This window comes from Cavia porcellus, unplaced genomic scaffold (genome assembly GCF_034190915.1).
Source record: "Cavia porcellus strain 051 isolate PalLab524CR breed Dunkin Hartley unplaced genomic scaffold, mCavPor4.1 scaffold_28, whole genome shotgun sequence".
Classification (NCBI taxonomy): Eukaryota; Metazoa; Chordata; class Mammalia; order Rodentia; family Caviidae; genus Cavia; species Cavia porcellus.
The window spans coordinates 43,404,840-43,423,685 of record NW_026947511.1 but is presented as its reverse complement, the minus strand read 5'-3'; the positions used below and the strand labels follow the sequence as shown (position 1 = coordinate 43,423,685).

Below are 18,846 nucleotides of genomic sequence, written 5' to 3'. Positions count from 1 at the left end.
AACAAAATGAAGAAGACAAACTGACAGCTACTGACAGAAAAAGAGCTCAACAGAAATGAGGCAGAGAAGATTGGATGATAGGAATAGCTATTTTGGAGAAAATGACATCTTAAGAGGTAATACTGATTTAGTATCATCTTGTTTTGAAGTCTCATCTAGCTTTTGTCCTTCTGTCTCCAATGGTCTAAATAGGCTGTATCTTATTGGATTTTATTATGTACGATAGTATAAGCAAAAACCTTTTAAAGACAAGGAGATTATACAGAAACCAGTGTTCATTTTCTGTTAGTCGATTCTAAATACTCTGTAATGCTGTCATTCTCTTGAATGGTTTTACATTGTTTTGATATACTTAATGCTACAGTATATGAAGTTGTACTCAAGGATTTCAAAGAAAGAAACAATATGGTAACTACTTTTAGGTTAGGATTATCTGGTGGTGAAACACTATTCTGCTTAAATGGTTATGTTTTGATCTGTGCTGTTTCGTTGTTATGCCCTCTTTTATCTCAATCTCCACTCCATTATTTACTTACTTTTTTATCTTTATCCTTTTAATTAAAGGAAAAAAATAGCAGGATATATTATAGTAACCCACTTTGACTTTTCATTACCTTGATTTAAAGCCCTGTATTACTCTCACCATCTGGTTTTTAACTGATGTTCCCCTATTCTGTTTTGCTGGATAGTATCAGGTTCGAAAGTTTAGGCATCAGCTGTGAAGATAATGAGATTCATTATGACGCCCATTGTTGTTGACTTTTATCTACTTTTGAAGACCTACAATGTCTCCAATGTTTTGGTTTTGTCGGTTTTATTCTTTACTGTTTTGTTCAATTGTATTATAACTAACGATATAGGCAATTCTATCAGAGATAGCGGGAGGCATTATGGTAACCATTGTTGATCACCTTGTATTATGTTTTTACATTATCTATTATGTCCACCCTTTTGACTTGACCGATTCTGTTCTGTTATGTCACATTTGGTTTTACTCTCTTCCAAAAAAGTAATAAGAACCGTGGGAGCAATGAAACCCAAAATGTGTAATAGTCATGGTACAAAAGAGAGGAAAAGAAAGTGCTCTAAACTATATAACTGCATGTATATTTAAGTGTATAAGATAGAAAATGATATCACAGAGTTTTATTGGATCAATGAACAGAACTGTTTGCAGTATCATTGATGGAATGTCCACTTTACAAGCTTTAATTTTGTGACTTGAATAATTATTTCTAAGATGACAATATGTAATCCATTAACTAGTGATTTCCTACTGTTCATTTTTTTTTCTGTAAATCTGTATAACTTGTACCCTTTCCCTGCTTTTTTTTCTTTTCTCCTTAAATAAAATTAAAAAAAAAAAAAAAAAAAAAAAAAAAAAAAAAAAGAATTGTTCCACTAAAACTGTCACAGTGTCTTCAAAAAGTTCCCTCAAAACAAAATCAAAGTGAAGACATTTAAACCAACCTTTCAAAAAAGAGCTGGAAGAATCAGAACCTAGCTACAGTACCTAAGAACTAAGAAAAGAGTCACAACAATGATCACAACAGCCCGAGAGGAAGGGTTCCAGGCGAACACTAGCATGCAACCCCGGAGCATAGCCGTGACCGCTGCTGACATGGCTGCTTCTGTACCTGAGGTGACATTCCAGGAACACTAAGGCCACTAGATGGTGGCAGCTCTTCAACCTTTCAAAATCTGCTAATCCACCGGGGGAGGGCAGCACCCACCCGCGAGCCCAGCACTGGGGATGCTGCTGAAACAAGAACATCATGAGTTTGAGGCAAAACCCTACTTCAGAAAAAGAGACAGAGAAAGAAATCTATTACTCCAATAAATGGATCACATCCACAATATCAAGGAATGCAGCAGTAGGGACTCACTCTGTGACACGCAATCCTATTTCACAGACACCCAGCTCTGAAGAGGGAAACATCTTTTTCTAATGTATTGTTTTTTAGATGGGTTTTGTTATGTTGCCCAAGCTGGCCTCCTAGGTTCAAGTGATTCTCCTGCTTTAGCCTCCTGTTTGTGGATTTACGGGCACGTGTCATTGTGTCTGACTCCTGAGGTGTAAATAAGCTATTACAGCTGGGCGTGGTGGCGCATGCCCGTAATCCTAGCACTCAGGAGCTGAGGCAGGTGGTTTGCTGTGAGTTTGAGGCCTGCCTGGACTACAAAGTTGAGTTCAAGGCCAGCCTGAACTGCATAGCGAAATCCTGTCTCAAAAATAAAATAAAATAAAATAAAATAAAATAAAATAAAATAAAATAAAATAAAATAAAATAAAGAGAAGAAATAAGCTGTTACAGGTTTTAAAACCTTGTAGCTATATTTAAAATGTGTAGTATTTTTAAAAACTATTTTTTAAATCATGAAACCAGTAGAGCACATCATGCACACCTGTATCAGCACTCAGTAAGTGGGGACAGTAGACAGACTCGTTTCACTCACTGGGCAGTTACGCCAAAGCTTTGGGTAAGACAGCACTCTTCTCTGAGACTCAGGTTCATCTGTGTCTACAAAGGGGCAGACTCGATAGTCTTAGCACCAAATCCTACTCTGCTCAGAGTGCCTCACACAGGGCGGCCCCAGTCTACTCGGCATTCACACTGTCTCCTTCCACCTCAGTGCTAACTCTCCTTAGCCCTAGACAGGAAGGTTTAAACCTAGATGTATTCTGCATGTAATGAGGCTGCAGGGCAAGTTGGCAAGCTGTTCTTTCTCCGAATAGGTACCTTTAAACCCCTTTCCACCAGAGCAGTGGGAAGTATAATACAGTGTCTAACATCATTTACAGTTTGTACATTTTTGCCTTGCTGGAGATTGAGTCCAGGGTCACTCTATCCCCAAGCTACAACGCCAGCTCTTTCTGCTGTCTTTGAGACAAGGTCTTGCTAAGCTGCCCTGGCTGGCCTTGAACTTTAGATATTCCTGCCTCAGCCTCCCAGGTATCTGAGATTATAGGTGTACGTCGCTGCACCCAGCTGACATTTGATACTACTTAACCTGAACTGTTTACATTAGAATCTCTCCACTGTTTCCATTTTCCTTACATTCCCAGGTGCTTGGATACCTGCATACTAGGTAACTGCTAGGCCCTATATCCTATTCACCTCCCTTAGGATATTCACAAGGCTAGGCTGTTCAAACTGGATTAAAACAGAAAAACCCTTTACTCATAAAGGAGCTCCTCCTCTGAATACCAACATGGGAAACTGGTGTTTAAAAGATGCTTAGGGATGCAGCTCTGTGGAACCGCACTCCCCTAGCATGCTCAAACCCTGTACTCTAGCCCATCACCAAAAACTTAAATAATATAACATAAAATAGTACAAGATAAACTTTTAGTTTTATACTGTTAATATTCATGGAGAAAAAAAGTAACTTAAAAATAAATATTCCATAAAAACAGGCTTTTGTAAATTCCTATACCTTGTTGTCCATAATTGTCCAGCGGCCCTCAGGATTCTGCTTCAAAACACAGTGGTTTCGAGAAATCATCAGAGGGCAAATTTTTGATACCAGTTGGTATGTGACACCAAATCCTCGTCCTATGGACACCTAGAAAGAAAACAGTGTAAAAACATAATCAGTTATTGTACTGAGAAGGTAAACCCCTCTGCAATCAAAGACAAAAAAAAAAAAAAAATCAGTAGTGTACAAAAAACCTAGTTTATGAAACCAGACTCCTGTGGAATCCAAATGGTTTGTCTACCATCTCCTGTTCGGCTGCCATGGAAACCACAGAGAATATAGGCAGTGACAACAGAAAGCTGAAAGGAGTTGACCCTGGACTCAGGGCTGGTCAGGACCCTGCAAGACCAGCTGGCTCAAGGTCTTCCAAGATGGAGAATTCTTTTATGACTGTTAGTGAGTAGCAGTGTACAAAACAGTGGGTTTAGCCAGGCAGGTGATGCCTGTCATCCCTGGACTCAGGAGGCTGAGGCAGGAAGGTCCTTGAGAGTTCAAGATCAGCCTGAGCTACAAAGTGAGTTCAAAGTCAGCCCAAACTGCACAAAGAGACTGTCTCAAAAAGACAAAACAAACAAACAAAAACTCCCAAATAACAGTGGGTTTCACTTTGGTGTATTTATTTGCACATGCACAAGACACACACTGAGTGAGCATTTTCACCCCACTACTACCCCTGCCCTTCCTTCCACTCTCCCAGCCCCTTCCCCTTCCCTAACAGTCTCCCTTCTGCTTTCACATCCTGGCTCTCTTTCTCCTCTTTCGCTCTTTTTAGATGAGAGGGGGGATTCTTTCTATCCATTTCCCATTAACTTATTGTGAACACTGCCAAGAACTGCAGCCTTCCTAGACAGCAGGATTCCTTCATAGACTCAGAGTCTCCTGTTGTTGTCTGAGACAGGGTCTCATTCTATAGTCAGACTGGCCTTGAACTCACTATGGAGTCCACACTGCCCTCCAACTCAAGGCAATCCGACCTCAGGCTCCAGAGTGCTGGGATTACAGGCTGCACGCCTAGCTTGGCAGCTTTCTCCTGAAAGTACAGTCGTCTATTTTTCATCTTAGCACTTGAGGAGAGAGTCAGATTGCTATTGGGGATAAGAGCACAGAAGAGGTCTGGACTGCCTTTTTCTAAAATTGCCTCCTGCAGACATGGATAAAGAAAAAGACACTTCATCCTTCCCTGTCTGAACCTTGATATTACTGACATTTCTGAGCTCCAGTTAAAGAGAGCAACCCACTTATAAAACTTAATTTCCCATGGGAACTGAATAGCCACTCACACCAAGCCGTATGTCAGGAGCTGTTTCCCTTTACAACAGTTCTGCAAGCCTTTGAGCACTGACATCTATCCAGGACCATCTCGTCCTTGGTCATCTTCACTAATGCTATCCCTTCCTCCTGGGTACAACTCCTACTTCCCAAACAACCAGTGAGCACCCTAGAACCATCCTTTTCAATCCTGTCAGGGCAGAAAGCTTCATGAAAACCAAATACCACAGGAGAGAAGAAAACAAAGGCAAAGAGGAAGGCATGGCTTTCCCAAATCACCTAGATTCAGGGGGCCTTGGAAGTTACTAACTTGCCCTACTTACTTGTTCTTTATGCAAAACTATCTGGCCATGTTTAAGAAGTTTAAAGACACCCCTTGGGACAGGTTTCCACAGTATTCCCTTCCATGAAATAAGAGAAACTAGGTTTTATTTTATCTGCAAGATCTGAGACTTTGAAGGGAACAGGAAAGACAGAGAACTGACCTGACACTAGCGTCATAATTAAATGCCATCAGCACACCTCCTAAAATGGTGTGCAAAGCCAGTGGTGATGTAATTTGAAAATCATTACAGTATGATTTCTTCTCGACTCCAATACACACTCCTCCTGCACACCGCACAATGTGCTCTGCACACAGCCAGGCCTGGTGGGCTTCTCCTCAAGTCCCCAGGGAAAGCCATAGACTTCCCAACAGTCTTTACATTACTTTTGTTTGTATGAGTCTCTCCCGCAAACGGGGCTCACCAGAGCCTATCAAATAACTGAGAACATATTTAGGAGTGCTTTATAGTATTGTTCTGATTTTAATTATTTCTCATCAGCCTCCTCTCCCTAAAAACTTCAGGGTCTCCCAGGTTTTCAGAAGAACACATTAATTCATAGAAAGAAGAGTCGAAAAGAGTAAGTTAACCAGTGACCAGGTGGCCACAAGCACTGTGTGAGAGTGTAGTAATACACCTGCAGGTATCACATGAAGTAACATGACTTAATTAAAATAGGTTACACAGGAAAACAAGTAACCTTTTATAATCTAACTTAGCAACATTTAAGGCTGGCCTTGAATTCCCCCCAAGACCTGAGGAACCACTGCTCTAGAATAGGGAATAATTCACATCTGGGCACTTGATCATTCCGCACAACTCCGACGGCCTCAGCCTGGTTTATTGTGTAAGTTCTTTCTCCCTACCCAAGACATAAACTCTGTGAGTGCACAAGTTACTATCTGTCCCTCCCACAAGTACACCAAACCATGGGTCACTACTCAGTACATTACGCACCTGGGGGACCAAATTAAGAACTGTATGGTAAGGGAAAAAACCAACCAAAAATACATAATAACCAAAATACTCTTAGCATGTGCAACATAATCACCAAACACTCAGCATTACCGCAACGTGAACTTCTCTTACAAATTATTTCCAGCACCACAAGCTTGACCCTGACCCACTGGCCTTCCCAAGCTACACTGTTCTGAAGTTTGTGTAATATCTGACTACATTATCAAACATGACAAGCGGCCTCTAGGGAAAACTCTGAGTCGCCACCTATGTCCCACCTCGCGGATGTCACTCGGTGGCCCCACACCCATCACCCAATGAGCCCACCGTCCTCGAAGAGCTGGAAAGGGGCAGGGCGTTCGGACATCGAAGTTCACACACGTTAGGGGTCACGACCCTGAACTCGCAATCGTCTTGAAAGCAAACTGTGGCAGTTTGACAGCCTCGGCGGGGCTGCCTCAGTTTCCCCGCGTGGCCCCGCCCCTCGGCCCGGCCCCGCCCGGGGAGCCATCTTCTTCCTCCTGCCGCCGTCCCCGCGGGCGCCGGGCCGAACTCCACTTTCTCTCTCCCTCCTCAGCCCTCTCCGGCCCGGAGTCCACGTCCACGCCCGCCCCCACCCGCCCCGCCGCCCACCCGCCGAGGCCGCGCCCTCGGGACCCCGCGCCTCACTTCGCGCCCGTCCTCCAGCGGCAGCCACTCGGCCTCCATTCCCACCCGCCGCAGGCACCAGCTCCGGACAGCGGCGGGGTCTCCTGAGTCCTGACAACCGGGCTCCCCCATGGCCCCCGGGCCCCGGGTGACTGACGGTCAGTCAGCAACGAGCGAGACGCCGAACCGGGGTCCAGCCGCCCCGGAGCTCACTGGTCCACAGCGCCATAGCTAAACTACAGGCAAGAATAATCGCCACCGGCGAGCATCGATGAGAGCGTAGATGCCAGCGACGCGGCTGGGGGCGGGGAAAGCACAGTACTGCGCCTGCGCAACAGGAAAACCGCGCGCAATAAGAGTCAGTGGGCGTGGCCTGGGATTCCAGTGCTCGGGCCACAGTTTGCCCGCCGCGCCCCAGCGCAGCTGCGGGTCCCAGCTGCCCCGGGAAGCACGAGTTTTGCTCTATTTTTTCTCATCCTTCTTTCCCCCTCCCTCTTTCCTTTTTTCTTTCTTTCTGGGAATGAAACCCAGGGCCTTCAGGCTGAGCTACATCCATAACTTTTCATGGAGGTCGTTAAATGGCCTAGGCTGAGCTCAAATTTATAATCCTCCCCCAGCCTGCCACCTTGCTGGGGTCACAGGCACGCGCAACCACACCTGGCTTGGTCTTTTTAAAAATTTTCGTTTTATGGACACATGATGATGATAACGACAAAACATAGTCTAAGGGACTAGGGATTTAGCTCAGTGGCACAGGCTCCTGCAGGCAAGCATCAAGTCATGAGTTCGATCCTTGGTACTAAAAGAACAGCCCACTTTTTTCGTTTTCTATTTATTTATTTTTGAGACAGGGTCTCACTATGTAGTCCAGGCTGGTGTTGAACTCAGCAGTCCTGCCTCAGCCTCCCCAGGGCTGGGATTGCAGGTTTGTACCACTAAGCCACACTCAACCTACTTTTAAATAACTTTAAACGTGATAAATTGAAAGAGTTCAGTCAATTCCTAGGTAACATAAGTTTTACACAACTCCTTTTGTTGCTAAACGTTAAGAAGTTATAGTAACCGAATCTATAGAGACCGGAAGCATGGTTACCTGGGGCTGGGAGTAGGAAGGGACTGAATGCCAAGCAGCTTGAAGGAATTTGGGGAGAGGGCAACAGAAATGTTCTAAAAGTGGGTTGTGGTGGTGATTGCACAGCTGTATAAACTTCCTAAAAGTCAGTGGAATGTACACTTCCAAAAAGTGGAATTGGTGGCTGGTAAATTATCCTCAGTAAAGCTGTTGTTTTACAAATTAAAAAGATCCAAAAAAAGAAACAAAAAGCTCAACTTCTTTTGGATTCTCCAGTGTGATGTGATAGCTTCTAAATGAGATGATTCTCTCTGATAGCTCAGAGAGCTTCTCTCTGATAGCTCTGAGAACTACATGTCCCCCAAAGCCTCCTGTCCTCATAGGTGTCTGGATTTAGGGTGTTAGGTAGTGGATTAGGTCACTAATTGGTTTAGCATAGTTCGGGGTGTGGGTATTAGGAAGAGCCCCCCTGGGTGTGATGTACCCTGGATAGAATCTAAAGGGAGGCTTGTGGCTGCTACAGCTTTGCTGCTTCTTGCCTGCCCTGCCATGGACTGTCCCCTCTGCCACATTGCTGTGCTGTGCTGCCCTGCTTCAAAGCCAGCTGGCTGGCTGGTGGATTGAAACCTCCACAAACTGAAACCAAAATAAACCTTTCCAGCTGGATGTGGTGGCTCATGCCTGTAATCCCAGCACTCAGGAGGCTGAGGCAGGAGGATCATTGCAATTTCAAGACCAGCCTGGGCTACAAAGTGAGCTCAAGGCCAGCCTGAACTGCACAGCGAGACCCTGTCTCAAAAAGAGAAAAAATATGGGGCTGGGGATTTAGCTCAGTGGCATAAGCACCTGCCTTGCAAGCAGGGGGTCGTGAGTTCGATCCCTGGTACCGATAAAAATGAAAAAGACAAAAAAAAAAAAAAAAAGAGAGAGGAAATTAAACTGGGTGCAGTGGTGCAAGTCTGGAATCACAGGAGGCTGAAGCGAGAGGATCTGGAGTCCAAGGCCAGCTTCAGATACATAGTGAGACTGTCTCAAAACCAAGACAAAAACAAAAACAAAAGCAGAGGGGAAAGAAAGTGCAGGGTGCAGAGAAGTAGAGTGCTGTCTGTCTGCAGAGCTGGCACCTGTCACAGTGTGAACGTGCACACGCTCCATTAACGTGACTTGAACAGAACTATTAGGAAGAGCAGACTGGGAGACCGAGGAGTGGGGAAGGAGAGGAGAAGGGGAAAGCACAGGGTGAGAAGAAGAAGAGGGAGGCCAGGAATCCAGGAAGGAAGTGCGGCTGCTTCCCTAGTGCTCCACAATGTGACCTGTAACCCTGCCACCCGGCACGTCACCACGGAGGATGGAGTCCGCCCCCTCCCCCATGTGACTCCACCTGAAGCCTGGCCTCCTTGGGATCTTTTAGGGATGCTCGTTCCTGGAGCCCAGTCGCCTTGGGGAAGGGGACAGCCCAGGCATGGGAAGAGGCCACAGCCATAAGTGACGTTCCAGCTGACACCTGGGCATCCGATGCTTCCCCACTGAGACCCCGGGTGCCTGTGCACAGGACCTCCGAGCTGACTCAGTGGCCGCACAGCCGTGAGGAGCAGGGACAGAAGGGGCTGGGCATACACCAGGAGTCTGGGATGTTGGTGGCTGTGTCCTTTCCGTGCAGTTAGGGTGGTACCAGCTGCTGGGAGAAATAAACCCCAGTCTCAGCAGTGTCAGACAGCACTTTACCTCCTAAAGTGAGTTGTCCCTTAGTGTGGGGGGGAGCTGGTTCAGGACTCCACGGCTGTAACAATCTAGGCCTGTTAGAGACCTCCATATGCAGCGGAAGGGAATCTGCATCCCACACTTTTAAATGTTCTCCAGATTATGTGGGACGGACACCTGATGCAATGTGCACACTTCACCAACAGCTGTCGCACTCTGGGGTTCAGGATAATGCCAAGGAAAAGACCACTGCAGAATACTGGCTGAATTTGTGTGCTGTGGATCTGCCGGTGGATCTGCCTGTGGATCTGCTGGGCAGGCTTTATGAAGCCGCTCAAGAAATCCAGCTGCTTTTATCCCGTGGCTTTGCAAGGGTCTATGGGGGAGGAACAGGAGTCCCGGGGAACTTCAGAGCTCAAGTTAATGAATTCAGATGACTCTGCCAAAGCTGTCCCTCTCTCCTGTCTCCTTTCTGTCTCCTTGGAGAGAGGTGTGGGGATAGGGATGGGAGTAACCCATGACATTTTGTGTACCAGATGCCAGGAGCGGGGCAGGGGGGACAACAGGCTGCCACAGGACAGGGGTTAGTAGCGTGGACTCTTGGACGCCAGCAGTGCTGGTACACAGGAAGCACCCAAAGCCACCAACGGAGCCCTCTGCTACCCCAGCCCACCCCATGACACCTCTCTTATCGAAGAGACAGAAGCTGCCTTCCCCCACTTTGGTAACGTTGTGAAACGGAAACTTCATAATTTTAACCTTTTTTATAATGGACGTCCTGGCAACGTGGACTTTGCAGATTCAGCCCAGTGGACCCCCTTAAGCAAGGGTTGGCCCGGCTGGGGATGCAGCTCTGACAGCTGACGTGAGCCATGTGGTTCCCAGGGTCCGCTCAGGCGAAGGTGACACGGAGCTGGTTTCATCATCAGGGAACTCGCGCAGAAAGGAAGGGAGGGGCCTGAGCTGCTGCTTAAGCAAACCTCTGCTTCTCCTCAGATTCTCTCATCCCGGGTCCCAAGCCAGCTTCTCACTGCAGGGCTGCATTTTGGCTTCCAGGGCCACGGTGAGAGGACGGTGCAGAGGCGGGCACCCAGGCTGGGGGTGTTGCACCTGGGGGAGCAGAAAGGCTGGATTCTGGGGTGATCAGGGCTGAGTGTGTTGGGGGCCGGGGCAGATGGAGCCCCCAGGGGCTTCACCACAAAGCAACACCCTTGGCCTCTTTGTTTTGTTTTTTCGAGACAGGGTCTTGCTATGCAGTTCAAGTTGTCCTTACGCTCACTTTGTAGCCCAGGCTGGTCTTCAACTTGCAACAATCCTCCTCCCTCAGCCTCCCTAGTGCGGGGATTACAGGTGTGAGCCACCACGCCCGGCTGCACCCGTGGCCTCTTTCAGTTTTTTGACATTGGTCTCTGAGTTGCCCAGGCTTGTCTCAAACTTATCATCCTCCTGCCTCAGCCTCCTGAACAGCTGGGACTATAATTACTTTAAATTTTTTTCCCCTGTATTCTACTAATGATTCTTCCTTTTCCACCTTCAAAGTGTAAGACCCTATGTTAAAGGGATCAGGGGAAGATGTCTTTTAAATGAAAATGTTATAGAAAACCAGAAGTAGACAAGCAGGGTCAAAGGGACCATCTGGTTTGGGCAGCCTACGTATTTTTTTTTTTTATGGGTACCGGGGATCAAACTCACGACCACCTGCTTGCAAAGCAGGTGCTTACGCTGCTGAGCTAAATCCCCAGCCCCTGGACAGGCTATGTATTAAACACTGTTTCTAAACACAGGGTTTTGAGCATAGAGCTGAATCATGTTTATTGCATTGTGGAGGCACAGCTTGAGTCACCAGGTTTATTATGTTCAAGGGGGTGCCTGTGATGGGGAATTAAGGGGCACATTTGGAAGTACTTAAAACCACAAGTCAGCTAGCCACCTTGGTCCTTTTCAGTCTGTGTAGGCACCTGCATCCTTTAGCTTACTGTGACGTGTCCAGCTCAGATGTACCCACCTGATGTGTTAAGGAGGGGAGCAAGGCGGAAGCAGAGGGAAAGGCAGGGCCTGGGAAGGAGCCTGCCGTCCTCTCCCGGAAGCGCCGGCTTCGGGTTATTTATTTCTCAAGTAATACATAGTATAAAGCACTCGATGTAAAACTTAGGCATGGGATGATCTATCATTGAATTGTATCACTCTGAGCTATTATTGGACTATAAAGAAAACCCCACAAATCTCCTTCAATCCATCGGCTTCTGCTGGGGAGGAAGAGGAATGAGGGGTGAGTCTCCCGGGGGCAACCTTGAGTTCTGAAGCCCAGGGTACGGTGCAGTTCTCTGTTCCCTGGCTGGACTAGAACCCGGGGCCTCTGAGACGGCAGGCAGGCAGGTGCCTACCACTGAGCTGCGTCCCCAGTGCTGCCAGGCTGTCTGCACTCAAAGAGCTACAGGGCCAGGGGCGCTGGTGCAGTGTCTGTCCGATACTCAGGACTTGTTGGATGTGCCTCAGTTCATGCAGGTAGGAATGGCCTCACCTCAGGTGTCAGGAATCGTGATTTTCAAATGCAGAGTAAGTCTGAGTAATGGTTTTTTAACAATTGAAAACCAAAGGAATGTAATACAGTAGGTCACACCGGGGAAAAGTAATGAACTGTGTTTGTGTGCAGGTGTCTACTGGAGTCCCTGGGAAGGGGGAGGGGTTGGAGTAGCTTAAAAATATTTTCAAAATGGGTAAAACACAAAATAATTCCCGATTTAATAAATTCAGTGAGGCCAGGTATGGTGGCACATGCTCATAATCCCAGCATTCAGGAGGCTGAGACAGGAGGACGGCCTTCGAGGGCAGCCTGGGCTACACAGTGAGTGAGCTCAAGGCCAGCCAGGACTGTCCAGCAAAACAAAAACACAAAAGCAGCAGGCCAGGTGAGGACTGGGGAGCAGCTCAGCGTAGAATAATGGTTAGCAGGTAAGAGAGAGACAGACAGAGACGGAGACAGAGACAAAGAGCTGAGAGACAGAGACTGGTATAGGTTAAGTGTCATAGCACCATAAAACTGGTCTGCTTAGCAGTCACCACTGTGTTGGGTCTGGCCAAGACTAGGTCACACTGAAACTAGGTCTTTGAGTAAACAACTGTCTTGAAAACTGCCCTGGAGACTGAGGTAAACCCATTCTGGAAGACAAATTGCAAAAAAAAAAAAAAAAAAACAATGGCCACCTGTTTCTGATGAAATTTTACCAGCAGACCCCCTCACCCACGCTAAAAAGCCTTAAACAGCAAGGCAAGCTTCTCTTCCGGGCCAGTTGCTGGAGCCTACCCATTGTTAGTGGACGCTGTGGCTGGCTATCGAGCTCCATTATTAATATGTATTAGTTATTACTACTCAATTTGGCCTGTTTAATCTGAGTCTCGTTTGTGAACTCACCACCAGACCAAGAGACAGAGACAGAAACAGACAGGCAGGCAGACTGAACCCCAAACTGATAAATGCATCTATCTAGAAAAAATCAAAACACCACCAACTCCGTTTCTCTAATACTGTCACTGACAGCAAGCAACACAGATATCTTTCTTTTCTTTTTTTGCCAGAGTCTCACTGTGCAGTTCAGGCTGCCTTTGACTCACTGTTTAACCCAAGCTCGCTTCAACCTCTCAACGATCCTCCTGCCTCAGCCTCCGAGTGCAGGGACTGCACCACACTCAGCGTCAGCACAGAACACTTTTGGACACCAGATGCGTGTGGGATTTTCCCCACACCAAGCCAGCAAGCAATTTGGCAGCAGGCCCCAGCTGGTGTCCTCTAATTCCATTTGATTCCGAAGCCATCAGAACATGGAGGTAACATCAGATCCCTGGGTGGAGAGCTCAGTCCCCAAAACTGCCACCCGTCACAAGCGCCAGGTGTGCTGTAGACAGAATGATGTAAACTCGGCTTCTCACAGCCTGCTCCTCGGGTTCCACTCATGTGTGTGAGCAGCTCACAGAACCCAGGACAGCACCACTCACCCCTGCCAGTGCATTACGCAGGCTGCTCCCGACCACAGGAACCCACTCAGCCTTTGCCAAAATCAGGGCACAGGCTGTGTTCTGTCCCCACAGGGGGCCAGCCGTACCTCCCCAGGCCAATGAGCTCAGTTCAGAAGATTTCATGGCTCTGGACACAACACTCTGTTTTCTTCAACCTGGAAGAGCTGGAAGCCCCAAGAGGGACATGGAGGGCCCAGATCCGGATGCACTGAGGCCAAGCCAGGCCGCATGCCGCCCAAGGAGGCCCCTTCTAGACACGGGCAAGGCTCCTGCTCCTCTGTGCCCCTCACCTCCGTCCAACCGCATCTGAACCAAAACACAGCCAGGACCTATGAGAGCAGTGCACGAGGGATTTAGAGGGCAGGAACACTCAAAAGGCTGCAAGTCAGGGTAGCACGGTCGGCTTGGGAGGTTTCATCAATTATAGTGATGCTCAGACATATTTTAGTGAGGGTTGCTGTTCTGCATAAATGAAAAATAGCATTTCATTTATTTATGTGTTTATCTTTTTGACACAGGGTCTCACTATGCAGTTCAGGCTAGCCTTGAGCTCACTGTGTAGCTCAAGCTGGTCTTGAACTCGTAACAATCCTCCTGTCTCAGCCTCCTGAGTGCTGGGATTACAGTTGTGCTCCATCACACCTCGCTGAAAAATAGTATTTTAAAATAAAGAGTAGCTCGGTGATCTTCAGCCCTCGGAATGACCCAGTCCAAACAGAATCATGTAGGAGGAAGGGCTCACGTTTGATGACTGGAGCCACCTCCTCACGTTGACTGTGAAGGGTCCCTGGACCCCCCAGTGCCACGGGAAAGTCTGTCTCCAGAGCGCAGCATGCGTGGGCTGCGTGCCAGGCAGGTTCCCTCCCAGGAATCCTGACGTCGGGATGACCATCCATCCGGGTTCCTCCGCTCTACCGCGCTCTTGGGTTTTGGCCAGACAGACGGCTCCCTGGGATACACGAAGCCCCAGCTGCCCGTGGAGCCTGGTGTGACCTGCGAGGACAGAGCTCTGCCCTGTGCTGCTGAGGAAACGCAGTGGGGAAGGCTGCGGGACCACCTGCCACGCAGCTGGCACACTTCCCCCTTCCGCTTTGTGCCCTCTTTTATCAGTCCTGTTGCTTGAGAGTGGCTGGCAAAGCAGCTGGAGTCCAGCCTGTGCTGAGCTCAGGGGTGAAGCCCTGCCTAGCGTGCAGGCACCGAGGGTCTCACCGCAGGGGCCAAAAAACAAATCGAAGCGGCGTGTGGCACGCGGGACACTCTAACCCGGGGGCCTGGTGAAGAGCCTCCTTCTGAGGGCACCTTCTGAGGGCTGCGTGGCCACGTCAGCCCGGAGCTGCCCACCATCAGGTGCTTCTGGTGAGGCAGCAGTGTGTGCCACCCTGTGTGGCCGCTGGCTTCTGTTTCTGTCACATGGAGCCAAATTCAATCCAGACGGAAACCAAGAAACACTCTGAGTGAGTCCCAGGGAGGTGTCCCGGTGGAGAAACAATTCCGGCCCCATCCTCCGTAGACACAGATGCAGCCCGATAGTCTCCCCGCACCACTTCTCAGCATAAGAGAAAAGCCAGCAGCCACAGCCCCAGAGGCTGTGCTGAGGAGCGTGAAGGCGGGCCAGTGCCTAAGCTCTAGGTCACTAGGTTGCCACCGATGAGCTCAAACGTGTGATCGTCTTGCCTCAGCCTCCTCAGTTCTGCAGAGTTTGGGGCGGCCCTGCCGCAGCCTGCCTCGGCCTTGGGTTTCGTCCGTGAACAGGGCGGGGTGAAGCCAGCTGTCTCTGGGCTTTCGGCCATCTTTCTGCGCACTCCTCTGCCAGACACGGACCAGTCACTCTTGGTGCATGAGGGTGCCCCACAGCTGCCGGCCATTAGAAACCTCATGTGGACCCGGTTCCGTGGTCTCCACACTTCCTTCCACGGAGCAGGAGCTCGGCACTCACTCGCCCTCCTCCGAGAAGGTCTGGTCCCCAGCTGACACCTGCTGGTCCTGCAGAAGGCCTGGTTCCACACTGGGGTGTCAGAAGCTACACCCTGCCCAACCCAAGAAGAGGGGACACCCCAGGTTCAGGTTACACGCCGGCTCACAGCCAGGAGAGAAATATCAGCAGGCAGGCGGGGAGGAAATACATTGTTTATTTACAGTTCATTCACTCTATCCACAGTTTCCCTTACAAACATAAAAACTAAAAAAATAAAACCACCGCTTGGGAGCACAGGGGTCTGTTTGGCTGAGGAGGCTGGGGCCACTTGCTTTGGGGGGTGCTGGAGAAATCCCTAATGCATGTGGGCAGGGGCACAGGGGCACCCATGAGGACATGCTGGCTCCCCAGAAGGGGGACAGTTGCGAGCCTCTGTCCCCACACATCACCACCAAAAACCAGACATGGGTCCCACGTCTTCTGAGGGGTGTGACGGCGACTGCAAGGGACACTCGAGCTGCCATCTGAGAAGAGCCCAGGCCCCAGGGATGCAGGAACCCTGCCCTTGGCACTGACCAACTGGCCACAGCTTCCACAGTGCAGGGACTCCAGGGAAGGTGGGGGCCCTGCCTGGGGAGGAGAGCAGGAGGGCGAGGACGGTGCCTGTGACACCAAGGGCGACCCTAGAACCTGGCACTGGGGCTTAGGCCAGGAGGGCGCCTGGAGACCGAGCCGGCAGCTGCACCCACACAGGGGCCTGGACTGTGTCCGCTCGGGGTCGCGCGTTATAAATATAAACTCGGATCTGCTACAAAGAGGACGTATATTTGTACAGCTTCACCCATATACATAATAACACAATTTACACATAATATCTTGGAGTGGGTCATCGTGGGCAAGGGTGCGGAGAGGTGAGAGCCCTTCTCCCTCCTGCCCTGATCCTTCTCAAGGGACGCTCGTCCACTTGGTCACACGGGGCCAGGCTGGGCTGGACATGGGCACCAGGACCTGTGCAGACTGACCGCACACACACACAGAGGAGGGGGAGGACAGGGAAGGGAGATTCCTAGCCCTTGGGTGCCGCCTCGTCCCAGAGCCCGTCCAGCCCCGCGGGATGGCCGCAGCATCCCCCGAGGCTGGCTGGGCTTCTGAAAACATAAGGCAAATCTGACCTGGACTCCAACAGGACTGAATCACAGAAAGCAACTCGAGCAGAGCCTGACCCCCACACCACGGGCGTAGGAGACATCTCGGTGGTTTTTCTGGTTTCAAAGGAAAAAAGAAAAAAAAAAATGCAACCATACGTGTACCCCTCGGGGCCTGGAGGTAAGAAAAGCAGTTCGTGGTGGGGTCGACGCAAGTGGGGACCCTGCACCGCCTCTTCCTCATCCAGTTTCCTGCAAGGGGCAGGGGACACCCTGTACCTCTTTTTCTGTCCTCCCGGAGCTGGGCCCAGGCACACAGCCTGGAATACTGACACTAAGCCCGGGGCAGGGGTGCTTTGTACAGTAGGAGTGATTCCTGGCGGGGCTGTGGCTTGCGCTCAGGTCACCCCTGCAGAGGGGCAGCCCGGCCCCCCAGGAGACAGCACCTATCGGCGGTAGTGATTGGGGGCATCAGCAAACATGTACTTGAGTCTGTAGGCCTCGGCCAGCAGCAGCCCGATCTCCTCGTTGCCCCAGTGGATCGTGGGTAGGTTCTGTAGCAGCATCAGGAGTCCCTGGAATGCAAGAAAGGGCTTTTGTGGTTTCCAGACTGCACAGAGCCAGAGACCCCGGTGGGAAGGGGCCCCTCCTCCTGGGGATACAGCTCCTGGCTCTGCTCCCACCAGAAGCTTGAAAAGCCTCTGCTGATTCTCCGAGCCACTAACAGCTGTCTTTAGAAAGCCTGTACAGGGTGACAATATATTTGCAACAGAGGAACATCGAACATCATTACCAACCAGCTCTGCCTCTCTCTTCTCCCCCATTCTCTGAGGTAGCCCAGGCTGGCCTTGAACTCCTGATCTTCCTGCTTCAGCCTCCTGGGTGCGGGGATCAGAGCACCACAGGGCCAAGCCCTCTTCCTTTTGACTCTTCAGCCTTTCTCTGCAGGTATGTTCCTTTAAAGTCACAGCCATGATTCTAATTTTACTCATTTTCACGTTGACCCCCTGCCTTAACATGCTGACTCCAGAAGCTCGAGGGCCATCAGGCAGCTCTTCCCACGGCTGCCCACTTCCTCCTGAGTCTGTCCTGAAAAGGCAGCGGCAGCGTGCAGCCGTCTCGCAGGGACCCTTTTCTGCTGGTCCTGCTGTTCTCCTGCCATCGCTGGGTTTGCCCTTGACCTCACCCTGCCAGGGCCACCTTAACTGCACCTCTCTGGTTTAATTTATGCTGAACACTTTCTCTTTTCTCCTCCACCTGGCTAAATCCTATTCAGCTTTCAAAATCCAGGCCCCTCAAAAAGCTGCCTGGCGCCAGGCGTGGTGGTGCACACCAGCCATCCCAGCACTCAGGAGGCTGAGGCAGGAGGGTCACAGTGAGTTGAGGGCCAGCCTGAACCACAGAGCAAGTCCCTTCCCAAATAACGAAAGCAAGCAAACCAAAGCTCCCCAGAAGCTGCCTGTGAAGGGAGACACTAGAATAAAAACGGGGGGTGAACGTTTAGGTTCTCCCCGGAGCTCAGCTTTCCATGCTGGCGCTGCTGCCTCATGACCCCTTCTCTTTCTTCCTAAATTGGATATTCTTATTTTTCCAATTATAAAAGTAAGAACTGTAAGACCCAAACCCCAGAAGCTAGGAGGTTTTGTTGTACTCTAAGAAAATACCTTCATTATTTTGTGTATTATAGCAAACCTGCAACGTGGCTTACTAAATGTGTTTTTTATCCTTTTTCCCTAACTGATATGTTAAGTGACCTAATTGATATGTTGAGCAATACTCTCCTCTGTAAAGAATTGCAAGAATCTCACCTAATTGATATGTTAACCATTGTTGCCCTCTACAAACTACAGAAGTTGTGCTAAAACAAGCTAACAAGGGTTGTTAATCACTGTTTAGGCACCTCTATTCTCCGCTAAAGAGCTAAAGAAAACTAGGATGGCCCACTAATTTACACTTGTTTAAAGTAACTTGCTTGTGTGCAGAGATTTGCGTATGAGTTTAACCCTTTACCTGACCTTGACACATAACCGCCGTTTTCTGTTCTGTATGGCGCCTTATTGCCTCCCTCTCCCCTCACCTATCTATCTAGGCCATAAAGAATTTGGGTTTCTGGTGACCTCTTCCCGACCTGGTGATAATCTGTCATAAAATGAGCCTGCCCCAATTTTAAGAACTGTTTAGCTTCAAAGAAATTACCAGGAAACACTATGGCCCAAACCCCAATCGGTGCTTTCCTTTTGTTCTGTATGCATCAAATGAGTTAGATATCAGATCTTTGTAAAACTTAAGTTTCAGCTTCTTGTAACTCTTGACCCCTTCACA

General features: G+C 49.2%; 2 protein-coding genes across 9 annotated transcripts in view; both read right to left on the bottom strand.

Annotated features, from left to right (window-relative positions):
* Nucleotides 1-6,977, bottom strand: part of Rnf8 (ring finger protein 8) — a 30,574-nt gene extending 23,597 nt beyond the window's left edge. For 2 of the 3 annotated variants that reach the window (XM_005005409.4, XM_005005410.4), the window contains exons 1-2: nucleotides 6,699-6,974; nucleotides 3,439-3,567 (exon numbers count right to left, since the gene is read on the bottom strand). In XM_005005409.4, the coding sequence (XP_005005466.1) occupies nucleotides 3,439-3,567; nucleotides 6,699-6,809 (240 nt within the window). In that variant the 5' untranslated portion in view covers nucleotides 6,810-6,974. Of the gene's footprint in view, nucleotides 1-3,438; nucleotides 3,568-6,698 lie in introns of all 3 variants that reach the window. The other variant, XM_063238960.1, reaches the window with a different exon arrangement.
* An 8,598-nt stretch (nucleotides 6,978-15,575) lies between these two features.
* Tbc1d22b (TBC1 domain family member 22B) overlaps nucleotides 15,576-18,846 on the bottom strand; it is a 54,902-nt gene continuing 51,631 nt past the window's right edge. For 2 of the 6 annotated variants that reach the window (XM_003473673.5, XM_063238953.1), the window contains 2 exons: nucleotides 17,011-17,099; nucleotides 15,576-16,641 (listed from right to left, as the gene is read on the bottom strand). In XM_003473673.5, coding sequence (XP_003473721.2) covers nucleotides 16,446-16,641; nucleotides 17,011-17,099 — 285 coding nt within the window. In that variant the 3' untranslated portion in view covers nucleotides 15,576-16,445. Of the gene's footprint in view, nucleotides 16,642-16,879; nucleotides 17,100-18,846 lie in introns of those variants that run through there. The other 4 variants (XM_005005406.4, XM_063238954.1, XR_010044093.1 and 1 more) reach the window with 2 other exon arrangements.